At 34.6% G+C, this 14,078-nt stretch overlaps 1 protein-coding gene across 2 annotated transcripts in view; it reads right to left on the bottom strand.

Annotated features, from left to right (window-relative positions):
• Positions 1-14,078, bottom strand: part of STRN (striatin) — a 107,860-nt gene that overhangs the window by 21,086 nt on the left and 72,696 nt on the right. For both annotated transcript variants that reach the window (XM_007468386.1, XM_007468387.1), the window contains 3 exons: positions 11,100-11,210; positions 7,428-7,571; positions 3,273-3,409 (listed from right to left, as the gene is read on the bottom strand). In XM_007468386.1, the coding sequence (XP_007468448.1) occupies positions 3,273-3,409; positions 7,428-7,571; positions 11,100-11,210 (392 nt within the window). The remainder of the gene's footprint in view (positions 1-3,272; positions 3,410-7,427; positions 7,572-11,099; positions 11,211-14,078) is intronic.

The following is a 14,078-nucleotide window of genomic DNA, read 5'->3' as shown; positions in this document are numbered from 1 at the left end:
CCAACATCTTGAGTACAGCTACATGAACAATCAGAACTACACATCTAAGCTGCCCCCAGACTGCTGACCCACAGAAACTATGAGATATAAATGTATTGTTTTAAGCTGTTAAGCATGGTGCAAGTTGTTACATAGCAATAGACTGCTAATATGCTTAGTAAAACTAGGAACTACTTTTAGAAACAGACACTAAGTTTTCTAACAATTAAGAGCTATGAAAAAGGAATGAGCTTTCTCTAGAGAGAGAACTGAGTTCTATCATGTATTAGACAAATTCTTTGTGGAGTTAGTGCAGAGGGAACAAAAGCATCTAATGGGAAGTTCTGCTTCTGGCCATGATGGACTAGATCATTAGGACCAACTGTGTACTGAGGACAGGCAGAAAAGCAGAGCTAAAAATAAAAAATGCAGATCCAACAAAAGAGTGGGGAAAAAACCCAGGATCCAGGGGAAGACAGAGGCCTCAGGAAGTGAGCCTGATCTCTGGAGCTGTTTTCCCCAGAGGGTGTTTACTGATTGCAGAGGAGGTGGTTGAGAGGCTGAGTGGTGCTTCTGACAGCTTTGCAACACAGGGGGATATAAACTGGTGTCCAGGGTCTGCCAAGACAGTAGGGCTTAGCAGACCACCTTGCTTTAGGTTTTAATTTCAAGGGCCTGTATCCTACACATAAGAGTGAACTGAAAGAACACCAGCCCTTACAAAGACCATAGATCAGCTTTAGATCATCTCAAAAATTGAAAATGAAGTCAGGTGATCCAGATTTCTAGTGGCTGCAGACATCTGAGAGAAGAAAATTAAAATATACTCTCTGGGGGAAGATAAACTTAGGCCTGAAGTTATTTCTACAGACAATTTTTCAAATACAGTTATTTGGGCATACTAAAAAATAATGTACCCATATGAGATAACACAGCATAAATGAAAACAAGCAGAAACAACACATAATAGTGACAGAACTACTGAGTCTCTGATTCAAACTTTAAAATAATCATGCTTACTATGTTCAAGAAGATAGAAGATTGAAAATTTTGGAAGAAATCTGTAAACCATTTAAAAAAAGTAGTTCTAGAAGCAAAAAATATAAGACTTCAATAGATGAGTTCAATTGCAGATTACACATAACTGAAGAGACAATTAGCTAACCAGAAGATGAGTCATTTAAAAAATCTAGACTGAAGTACGGAAAAACAAAAAATGGAAAATACAGAAGGGGATCGGAGAGAGAGAATATAAAAAGGGGATATAACAATATAACTAGAGTTCTAGAAGGAGGGGAGGAGGGGGAGGGGGGAGAGAGGGAGAGAGGGAGGGAGGGAGGGAGGGAGGGAGAGTGGGAGAGAGGGAGAGAGGGAGGTGTAAAAGCAGTATCTGAAGAGAAATGGCTGAGAACTTTACAAAACTGATGGAAACATATTAAGCCAAGAAGCTCTAAGAATTTCAAGGAGGTTAAATAAAAAGAAAATTAAACCTTAGCTGACAATCAAGGCATAGAGAAATACCAGTTATGGAAAAAAATCAGATTACCACTGAATAACCAAAAATAGAAATGACAGTTGACTTTAGCAGAAAACAACAACAAAATAAAATGAAACAATATATTTAAAGCACTAAAAAAATTTTTGCCAAGTGAAATTCAAAATCAGAGATAATAGTTAACCTACTCAGGCAAAAAAAGACAAAGACAATTTAAGAAAATCAGAAACTAAGAGAACTGGGCACCAGCAGATCTTCACTAAAGAGAAATATTGTGTTCTTAGAGTAAAAGAAAAGTGATCCGAGATGGACAGTCAGATATGCAGTGGAGAATGGGAAAAAGCAAAATAGATAATTTCAATGGGTAATTCTAACTGACTATTGAGTATACAAAACAGAAGCTTGTAGGACATAAATGTATACAGAAATAAAATATATAACAAGAGTGACATATATGCAGGGTGAGAGTTTTTAAAATAAAGTGTTCTAAAGATCTTTGCATGTAAAATTTTGATAAGGATGTGTGTGGTAATCTCTAATTTAAAAAGTAATGAAAGAGTGCATAAACTCCAAATAATGGGGAGGGGTGAATAATAAAAAATAATCAACCCCAACTCAGGCAAAAATAGGAGAAAAACAAACACAGCACAGGTGGCACAAATAGATGGCAGGATGAAATCCAAATTAAGGATTATATCCTTAACTATTTTAAAAAGAAATGGACTAAATGTTTTCTAATTAAAAAAGGTTGTCAAAGGTTACAAAATAAAAGCCAACTAAATAGTGTTTGTAAAAGACATGTAAAATATAAGGATATAAAAACAATGAAAACAGAAATATCTCTTTTTTTTTCAAAATCTGTATCACATATGTGGAGAATGTAGTGCAAGGGGCTGTTTAGATTAGGTTATTGTAGTAGTTCCAGGTGAAGAAAAAATGGACCAGGAGGGGAGGTAAAAAGACGTACTATATGGATTTCAGTTGTTTTTGGAGGTAAAACCCAAAAGACTTACTAAAGGACTTAGCATAGAGGGAGAGAGTATTTGATTTGCAGGAAGGAGTGAGTGGCGAGGGTTCCTCTTCTGAGTACTTCCAAGGTTCACTTAGGGATCCATCCTACATCCTCCATGTGGCAGGAGCTACATTGTATTCCCCAACAAAGATAATGAATATCAAAGTGAGAGGATTTTAGTGAAGAGCTAAGATAGGCTGTGACTACTTTATGAAATAAGCAACTGTTTTTCTGATAATTGATTATGATGAACAATTATAAAACAACTGTATTTGAGATTAAGTAAATGCATGCATGCATAAAGGTGTAAAGATTCCAATTTTGGTCCAAATCACTGATAGGTCAGCCTTAACATCTGGAAAGCATCCTGTACACACCCTTGCCTAACAACAGCTGAAACTACTTCTCAGCAGGATACTGATGATGCATTAAAGAAGCAAGACAAATGCTGCCTTCAGGCAGGCATGAATTTCAACTAATCACTGGTGCCCTAAAACAAAATGCAAATTTGGTGATAGAAAAGGGAATTCTTTCCCTTATCTAAAACCAATGAATAAGCTATACTAATTTATGAATTTAGGTAAAGCCCATAATTTTAGTCACTGCATGATGTGAAATGTATTATTGTTTATTTTTATAATATATTCATATTTTCAAAGTTTGTGATTAAAACTGAACCAAATTCTACACTTGTGAAGAAGTCTTACCATCGTCACTTTTTCTATAAAATTAACTTTTTATTTTTAAAAAATAAATAAAAACAACAAAACTAAAACTACTACTCACATCATAAGTTAATGAGTCTGCTTCATTGGCCACTGTAAGGCCTGCCAATTCTCCAAGTCCCAGTTCACTTTCAAGGGCTTCATCTGCTCCCATGATGAATGACTTCCCAGAAGAAGGAGGAAACGTCAATGCTTCCACTGAAGGGGGAAGACAAAAGAAACATGTAAATAGTCAACCATTAGTCTCATAAGGGCATGTCTACATTTGATTATTTTTAAAGGCTTTTAAACACAATAAAATTCTGTGAGCAGAAAATCCTGAAGAATTGCTTAACTTTGTTATCATCTAAGAAAAGTACAACATGAAACAAATCCATTGTCCTTTCTTTTTCACTACAGAGAAAAATGTATAAATGTATAAAAAAGTAGGTTTTCCTCATTTGATATTTCATGCTAATTACCCAATTGATTTCTATCAATTATTAAAACATGTACAACAAGTGATTCTGAATACTGCTGGCTGCATTCAAAGTAAAATTGGTTAATTCTATAACCTGAAGTAATATGGAAAATTTCAAATGAAAATGGTCGTAATTGTAAAATGTGCCTATGTAAGGCAAAACTAGTATGTGTTGTTAGAACTCAGGATTACCTCTGGAGAAGAGGGAAGGGGTAGTGTTTGAAGGAAGCACCATCAGGACTTCTAGGTCCGGGTAATGTTCTGCTTCTTTACCTAGGCAGTGGTGACATGGTTGATTTCCCTTTGAGATCATTCACTGAGCTGCACCCTCAGGACTTCAGCAGTTTACTGTAGGTATGTTATATTTCATTTAAAAAGATTTAATTCAAACAAGTTTTTTAAAAGTGTCCATTTGAACACTTTTTATAAATGCAAATTACTCTGACAAGCCATCAGAGGTAGTTCTCTAAATAGTTTTCTAGAGGTGGTTACTTTACTGATGACAAACATTTATGAGTTGATTAGATGAATTTAGTAGTTTAAACTCTGGCTGCTAAAGAAGTAAAGTAACTTTTTTTTTGAAAGAAACAATTTTATTAATCAGTATATGCAGAAAATAGATTTACAAGGTATTTTTCAGTTTTACATTCAATCATATAATTTTAGATTCAATCATAAATACTTGTTGAAGAAATGAAAGAACAGTTACGTGCTTTTAAAAATAGTAGTGGCAGGAACTCTACTCAAAATCCTTATAAGAACAAAGTAGAGTATAAATTAATACGACATTTTCAAATCACCATGCGATAAAGCTGCAATAATAAAAATGGGTTTTACCCAAACATACCATATATCCTATGACAGGTTCAAACAACTCTAAACATTTACTAATAAAGAGTGGGAATTATTTAATTTAGAACAGCAATTTTTATGCCAAAATTTCAACCAAATGATTCATGTGAGACTATGAGGCTAGGTCTTCAGCCAGGTGATTTTTTTGTTTATTTCGCTTTCATGTCTAATATTGCCAGATAACTTTGTTCAGGTGCAAAATAAAAATGGCTCTTCCCCCCAAAAAAGAAACTAAGATTTATGGGATTTGGCCATACACATTGTGTGGGCAAATTTAACTAATGTTCTAGGAATGGCCAAGTAAAACCTGAAAACAAAGGAAGGCAACAACTGCTTCTACACACACCAGTGGCTAAGCCAGCAGACCTGAGGCCCAAAGAGAGAGAGCACCAATGGGCATAACTGTCATCAATTGATCTCTAAGAGATCTTAGAACTTTCAAATATAGGTCACATTTCTATCTGGTAACTAAACATTACTGGCTCTAATCAGCTTTTACAAAATAATTTAACTATGCCTCTTAAGTGTGGCACTGCCTTCTGAATCATTATGATAAAAATAAAGTAATAAACTTATACAGCACACACAAGCTATGGAAACTTTTTCTGAAACTGGACTGGAGACCAAGAAGCATCAGTCACAGGCAATGAAATCTACAACATATTTCTTAAGTGCCTTTTCTATTTCTGAAAATCCTGCACTGAGGGGGAAGACTTAGGACCAATCTTACAGATCGTAAGTTAGATATTCAATGCTTCAGTTCTAAGATTCTTAACATTTATTTTTCCTATCAAGGGCACTTCCTTTGCTTTATATCATCCTTTTTTGTACATGTGTCATTTAGTACATATTCTGCCTCTATTATTAGAATTCTGCAAGATGAAATCTCTGATAAAACTCTTTTGGAGTTATTAGAATAAGAGAAAAACTAACTTTTCTTCTTATCTAGACCTGACCTTAGAATAAATGAAATTGATTAAAATTCTCACATCTATAAGTGTCAACTGAATGAATATCCTAGTGAACAGCAAACATATCTATTGAGGCCTATGACTTCACATCTTAATTCAAAAGACACATGTCTACATCAAATAAATTGTTCACCTAGAATATAAAGGCGTAACGTGGTTTTTCATTATTTAACGTATGGAAAATGAATTCCCAGTATACTGTAATTAACTCTAACAAATAACTAACCATGTAATGGTCAAACAGTTCACTGAAAAAGTATTCCGAACATGAAACTCTATTCATCAAGGTCCCGTCAGTTTATGTCTCTCTAAAACATAGCTGAATTTAAAGCCAAGAAAGAATAAAACATATGATTTTTCTGTGGCTTTTTCCCAGGTTGTTTTGTTCATTAAATAATAATGTGAAGAGGCATATCCACTGCAAATAATTACAATACTTAAATTCAACGAAATTTTAAAAAATAAAATTTGAAATATATTCATTAATCATTAATATTACTTTTATGTCATTCTGGACTTTCAGCTAATGTAAATATATATATTTTAAAATCAATTTACACATATACATTTATAAATAGACATATCAGAACTTAAAAGACAGAAAACTGTATTTATATACCATAAGACTGTACTGTAAAAAACTGGGAACAACCTAAATATCCAAAAGGGACGGACTTCCCTGGTGGCCGCAGTGGTTAAGAATCCACTTGCTAATGCATGGGACATGGGTTTGAGCCCTGGTCCGGTAGGATCCCACATGCCGTGGAGCAACTAAGCCCGTGCGCCACAACTACCGAGCCTGCGCTCTGGAGCCCGTGAGCCACAAATGATGAGCCCACGGGCTGCAACTGCTGAGCCCGTGTGCCTAGAGCCCGTGCTCCACAACAAGAGAAGCCACTGCAATGAGAAGCCTGCACACCACAGTGAAGAGTAGCCCCCACTCGCCAGAACTAGAGAAAGCCTGTGCACAGCAACGAAGACCCAATGCAGCCAAAAATAAATAAGTAAATTATATATATATATACACACACATATATATATATACACACACACATACACACACACACACACATATATATATATTTAAAAAGGGGGGAATGGTTAAGAATAAAGTCTAAAATAGAATAATCTTAAAGTTACGATTATGAAGATTATTTTTATGATTTCATATAAATAAATAAAATTCAATTATTCTACATGGTGACTATAACTCTGCAAAAAGTATATGCACATAGACAAGGACTGAAAGAGAACAAGGAAAAACAGAAAGTACAAAATGTGACTAGACCTTCAGGTGTCTTTTTTCCCTTTTTCATTTGTGAATGATAAATTGCTTAAATATTTTATGTTTTTTTTTTTTTTTTGCGGTACGCGGGCCCCTCACTGCTGTGGCCCCTCCCGTTGCGGAGCGGACGCGCAGGCTCAGCTGCCATGGCTCACGGGCCCATCCGCTCCACGGCACGTGGGATCCTCCCGGACCGGGGCACGAACCCGCGTCCCCTGCATCGGCAGGCGGACTCTCAACCACTGCGCCACCAGGGAAGCCCATTTGCTTAAATATTTAAAAATACTTATGTGAGTCTCAAAGTAAACATTTACTATTTATAGTAATAATAATTTAAAGTAATTTTCTCATTGTTGGAATGGTATAATGAGAACTACCTGTGTACACACCAAATATATGGCTTCTGTGGAGCTAGGGGATGTTCTAAACTATAATTTAGAGTTGATTTTTAAGTTTATGCATCCTTTTTCAAATCTTAGAGATTACAGTTGGAATCAAACCCCCTTGAATACAAGAAAGCCTACATATGGGGAGTACTACGTAGTTCAAACATCTGTAGAATAAAATTCTTCTCTTAGAGAGCCCTTTCTAATAATTTACATAAGTACATCCAAGTGCTTTTTGTGCTCTAGTGTCTAAAATACTTGCCTTCATCTGCCCTATTTATTTCATGTTCAGGAAGCCTGGAGCTGCTGGGTCTGGAAGGTGAACCCACAGATGGCTGCAATGAGGGAAGTTCATCAACATCTCTCAAATTAGCAAGCATATCTTGCAGTTTTGACCTATTGGGCCCTAGCCCCCAAAAAGGGAGGGAGAGAACAAAAAAGAGGAAATAGAATTATCCAACTGCATCAAAATGGAGTCATAAACCTTACATCTGCCAACATTCACCTTTAAAACTACCCTACTATATTATATTAAAAAGTAATTATTTTCTAAGTTTTCAAATTATTTTAAAAGTTTATTATTTCTTGAAAAAAATTGTGTTTTACATATATTTTTTAGATTAAGCTAATGGAATAACATCACTACTTGCATGAAAAAATGCTCATGTTCAATTTGGACCATTAAAAATCATTATTCTATAATCCTTGTATACTGCTCTAAACGCAGACAGATACCACAGACTGTGAAGCTACTGCATACATTGAATTAAACAATCACATTCTTTTTTGTTTGTTTATATTAAGTTGCATTCATTGCCTTACATCCTGAAGCTATGGTATGCAAGGTGAAGTATCACGCCCTGCCAATTACTTACCTGTACTTTGATGCTGCATTCTCCCACATCCCTGTTTTGATTGTTTTATATAGGATAGAGGCTGAAACAGATCTTCAGTAGTTTTTCCTGTTATAAGTTTAATTAAGAATGGGAAAATCTTACCCATAGTCCATTATGGTTTTTTTCCTATACCAGCAAATAATACAACTATTTTTAAGCAATTTTAACTACTACCTAGAAATATATTCTAAGATAGTATGATTGAAGAACACAATTTGACTGGAAATATTTCTACTAGACCATACTAAAAAGACTCAACTTCTTCCAATGAGTAACAGTTCAATTTTAAAAATACCCATGGTGGTTTATAAATTAATGCTCCATATATCAATTCAAAGCTTTCCTTCAGTTCTATTTTCATTTTAAGTCTTCCTGTTCTATTTTCATCTTGTCTTCACTCGTTCCCAGACTATCATTTTATCAAGATAACCTCAACTGATGATGATAAACAAAATGTGCTGAACATCAGTCTACAGTCCCTCTCTCTTCAGTGAAAGACATTAAAATTTCTCCTCCTAAAGAATCATTTTTCTTCATCATACTAAAAAGCTACGTGCCATATGCCTGAATAGTGATCAAAATCCCCAGGTCCAGGAAACCCAATAGCTTCTATTAGCAGGAATACTGTTCCAGTCAAATGGTGCAGTTTTAGACCTTAAATGCTAAATTCCAACTACAGTGATGCCTTGATATTTGACAAGAACCTAATAATAAATATAATAGTAGATGGATTCTACATAAGTCCTGGATACTTTTCCAACTCAAAGATCTTTTACATTTTAAGACATTCATTATTGTAGCATAATGGCTTAAATATATCAGCTTTAAGTCAATCTGACAATTAAAATATTCTCCTTGTTTCTTGTGTATGACAGACAAATATTCCTTAAAATTTCAGTTTAACTACTTTTATCATGGCTCTGAAAAGCCATAACAAACCATGTCTCACTATTGTTTAAGATTAAATTTTTATCAGTATTTTTTTTGTTCTTCTGAGAATGCTTATTTTGTCCTTTTTTTTAATAACATTTTTATTGGAGTATAATTGCTTTACAATGGTGTGTTAGTTTCTGCTTTATAACAAAGTGAATCAGTTATACATATGCATATGTCCCCATATCTCTCCCCTCTTGCATCTCCCTCCCTCCCACCCTCCCTTCTAGCTGGTCACAAAGCACCGAGCTGATCTCCCTGTGCTATGTGACTGCTTTCCACTAGCTATCTATTTTACATTTGGTAGTGTATATATGTCCATATATACACTACCACTCTCTCACTTTGTCCTAGCTTACCCTTCCCCCTCCCCGTGTCCTCAAGTCCATCCTCTAGTAGGTCTGCATCTTATTCCCGTCTTGCCCCTAGGTTCTTCATGACCTTTTTTTTTTTTCGATTCCATATATATGTGTTAGCATACGGTATTTGTTTTTCTCTTTCTGACTTACTTCACTCTGTATGACAGACTCTAGGTCCACCCACCTCACTACAAATAACTCAATTTCATTCATTTTTATGGCTGAGTAATATTCCATTGTATATATGTGTCATATCTTCTTTATCCATTCATCTGTCGATGGACACTTAGGTTGCTTCCATGTCCTGGCTAATATACATGGAGCTGCAATGAACATTGTGGTACATGACTCATTTCGAATTATGGTTTTCTCAGGGTATATGCCCAGTAGTGGGATTGCTGGGTTGTATGGTAGTTCTATTTTTAGTTTTTTAAGGAACCTCCATACTGTTCTCCATAGTGGCTGTATCAATTTACATTTATTTTTTAATAAAAAGTATAAAACGTTCTTATGTTTTAATATTAAACCTTCCTCACTGGGATTTAATTTACATTGAGAAGGCATCAAATGTCATTCTCTCTCAGTTACATAATGGTTGGTACAGTACTAACGTCAATAATGGCCACTGACTTTTTATCCATTAAAGCTAAATACTTGTAAATTCTAAGATATTTTAAATAACGATTTACGTATTTATCAGTAACTACTAGATTGTAAAAGAATGACTGGTCTTTGATAATCCCTAGCATCACTATAAAAAGAGAAAAAGAAAAGGCATATCCTTCCAGCCTTCTGCAATTTTAAACACATGCCTCACTCAAGTTGGATTTTAATCCTACTTTACACTACTTTAATATCCCAAAGGATGAAATTCCTATTGCCATAAAAGGGAGACCCATATCCATACTGTCAATAACAGTGGTAACACAAGGAGATAGATAGTTCAGCCCTGCTCTCCTAAAAAGGTGTTTAAGATGGTTTTCAGGGATGTTTGAAAGCTTTTGTATTTCTATTTTAAATACTTAACTAGATCTATTGTTAAACTTTATTAATAATTTGAATAAGTTATATAGATATGATTCATAGGGCTAGAAATTTCATTTTAACTTCCATTTTTGATGTGGCACTCATTTTGTTGAAAAAAAAAAAACCTAATTGGTAATATTACAAATGAAATTGGCCAAAAATTTAAATTAGAAAAATAAATACTTAAAAAAAGTTGTGTATCTGACTCTGTGCCCTGTATAGAATATAGTGATGAGAGCAAATGAACTGTGTGTTATGAACACATAGAATATTCAGGGGTAGAAATTAACTTTCTTTCTGTCTCCAAGACTTAAAATTATAAGTAATAATTTTGGTGGCTTGCCAGAGGGTCAGTCACACTCGACGAGATTTAAAATTGTCAACAGTGAAAAATCATTACTGTAATTAAGCACATCTAATTTTAAAAATCAAATGATCAATATGTTTGAAAACATAGTTCCACATACTCATGACACTCTGGATTTATTACTGGAATATATTATAATTCCATAATTATACACACAGCCTTTTTTTTTTTAAAGTTCATAATCAAACAGCTAACCATTTAATTTCAACCCCTGAGAACAAGTGAAAAGGAAAGAGGTCAGGAGCAGAAAAGAAAAAGAGTAGAAGTAGTTTCAGGAAAACACTGGAGAAAAAAATTGGGGGATATGAAAGAGGTAAGATTTATGATTTACAGATACAATGTTTTCCACTTACTCTTCACCCCCTTTTTCCCCTTTCTCTCCTTTTTGTATTGTTCCTTGAGCTTGGTAATTACTCCCTGGTCCACATTCCAAGCTTCAGGCATGAAACACTGGTCTTCCTTTTCTAAACAGAGTGAAACAAATGAAACAGCCTTTTTCAATAAAATATTGAACAATATTCAATAAAATATTGAACAGTGAACAGTAAATTCACTGTTATGTCAATGGATGGACATAACAACCATTTTCTTCATAGTAGCACTAATTTTAAGGTCATTACTTATTCATTAGATAGATACATGTCACATAAAATATAATATCCAAGAAACAAGTGATCAATTCAATTTCCTAGGTAATAATATCAAATCTCTCTTGAAATAGACAAAAAAAAAAAAAAACCTGCAAGATTTGAGCTACTTATAGTATATTAAGCCCCAAAAGTCTACATTCAAGAACCCCTCATTTTCATCCCATTTTCTGAATTTGATTAGGATTGACTCACAAAAAAACCCATTTCTTATTAAGTTATGTAATGAAAGAAGATTAAGCATTTGTACAAAATAGTCTTCAATGATCTTTTCATTTCAAAAATTGTATATTTTTGGCATGTGTTTATCAGCAAATGATCATTTTTATTTTATAGGCTTTATAAATAGCACTTTGTAAACTTATTAATCAACCTGGCATTCAATACTTAAAACAATTTAAGTGACCTGCTAATTTAAAAATATTTAAATCAGGAAACTGAGCTTCTAGTAAAAAAGAAATTCAATCAGTAATTTTCACTATTTCAGGAGTAGAAAATTTAAAGAGTAAATATGTTACATATTTTATACTTACTATAAAATAATTTACTATATGCATATAATGTTATATAAGTGTTAGCTTAGAACACTCACTTGAATTCAAGACTCATGCATATACCCAATTGCTTACTCTATATTTCTATTAGGAAGTCAAAACTCAAACCAAACATACAAAACCAAACTCCCAATCTTCCCCATCCAATCTGTTCCATCTACAGGGTTCCCCATCTTATTTGAAGGCAATTCCACACTTCCATTTGATCAGACCAAAAATCTCCCTTTCTTCCAAACCGCACATCAAATATTTCAGGAAATACCGTTTTCTCTACCTTTAAAACACACCCAGAATCTGACCACTTCTCAGCATACCAACTACTTCCCCAACCTCTGTCTCTTGCTAGAATTACTGCAAATGTTTTCCCACTCTCCCCTCCAAGTCTATTGCCAACACTGATTGCCCTGGGTAGTCTATTCTCAACACAGCAGCCAAAGTGATGCTTTAAAACAAAAGCTGGATCATGTCACCTTTCCAGCTCAAATCCTTCCCATGGTTCCCCATCTCACCAGTGGTCTACATAGCTCCACTTGATTTGATCATTTCTTACTACATTCCCCTCAGAATCACTCTGCTCCAGCCACTCTAGCTTCTTTGAATTCCTCAAGCATACCAGGGCTACGGCTATCTTAGGGCATTTGCTCTGGTTTTCTTCTTCTTGAACACTCCTTCCCTGGATACCATGTGGCTGACTCCCTCATCAATGTTGTCTTTTGTTCAAATGTTACCCTCTCAATAGGCCTTACCATGACCAATCTATTTCATATTGTAACCTGTCCCCCTCCACCCCACCCTGACCCTAGCACTCTCTATCCCACTTACTCTGTTCTACTTTTTTCTATTTCCCATAGCATTTATCATATTCTGACATACTATATCATTTATCATGTTTGTCCCTTACTGCTATATCCTGTTAGTAGAATGTAGGACCACAGGGGTAGGGATCTTCACCTAGAAGACTTGGTACATAGAAGGCACGTGATCAATATTTGTTCAGTGATTGGAATAAACCAAAATGAACCAGAATAAACAGAAATCTGTCTATTTTTAACAAGTTTCAATCCACAGTTTAAAAAACAGATAATTGGGTCTCTGAATATAAACTCAACATTTTTATTGAGTTTTTACAGGTTAAACATTTTTATATATCTAACTACCAATATATTCTACTAACAACAGTAGAAACAGTCCACTTTTTTCAGAAAGTCTAACAATCAAAAATGTTAATTTTCATCAATCACATCTTAATAATAAATTAAACTGAGTTGGCTCTTGGATCCTAGAATGCCTTCAGTTTTTTAAAGTAAAAATTTAGCTACATCATACTCTTAACTAGGTGTCATACTGATAACAACAGTAACGGAAGATCACAGGAGAACTGTGGTAAAATCTATTTGCTTGTGAGAAACTAAGGAGATTCTTAGCATAAGCACAGTAACTTTTTTTAGGGGTATAGGGAACGGATAAAGGAAGCCCTTAAAGTGATTTAAATGCCCATTCAACTAAACAGGATTTGCAATCTAGTTTTGTTAATTGATTAAAAGTGAAATGACTTGAGTTTGAATTATAAAATCCTTAACACATACAAGGCCAAACTCCTGGTAAAGAAACCTTCAGTCAACTGAAAGATTCCACTCACTCACACTCATAAACAGAAATGTCCAAGACACTACTAAAGAGTGAGACAGCTCAGATGTGGGAACAGTCATTCATTTTCACCAGTAAATTCATAGCAGGTTACAGACCTGTATCACATAATACTCTGGGCCATGACTCACACCTTAAAGCAAAGGAAGTTATGAAGGGACAATGCAGCTGTCTTTGGAAAAAAATGAATCCCAATTACCCTTGCAATAAGACTGGCAAAGAAAAGGCCAACTATTATTTATACAGATGTGTGACTCCTCAGAGAATGACCTCAGTGTAGCACAGTGGATCTAACTATATTGGAAGAATTGTTGCCTAAAATATCTAAATAACTTGATACATAAGCTCAGTAAGGAATAAGACAGAAGAGAGATTCGTTTCACTTTAACTTCCCCTGGTTTCCAAACTTTGTTCTGTTGGGGGGAAAAAAAAAGCCAGTCACTAAATAGCCATTATATTCTTTTTTTTTTTTTTTTTTTTTTTT

The sequence above is a fragment of the Lipotes vexillifer genome, unplaced genomic scaffold, assembly GCF_000442215.2.
Source record: "Lipotes vexillifer unplaced genomic scaffold, Lipotes_vexillifer_v1.1 scaffold1149, whole genome shotgun sequence".
Taxonomy (NCBI): Eukaryota; Metazoa; Chordata; class Mammalia; order Artiodactyla; family Lipotidae; genus Lipotes; species Lipotes vexillifer.
This window is presented reverse-complemented; position numbering and strand designations above follow the sequence as displayed.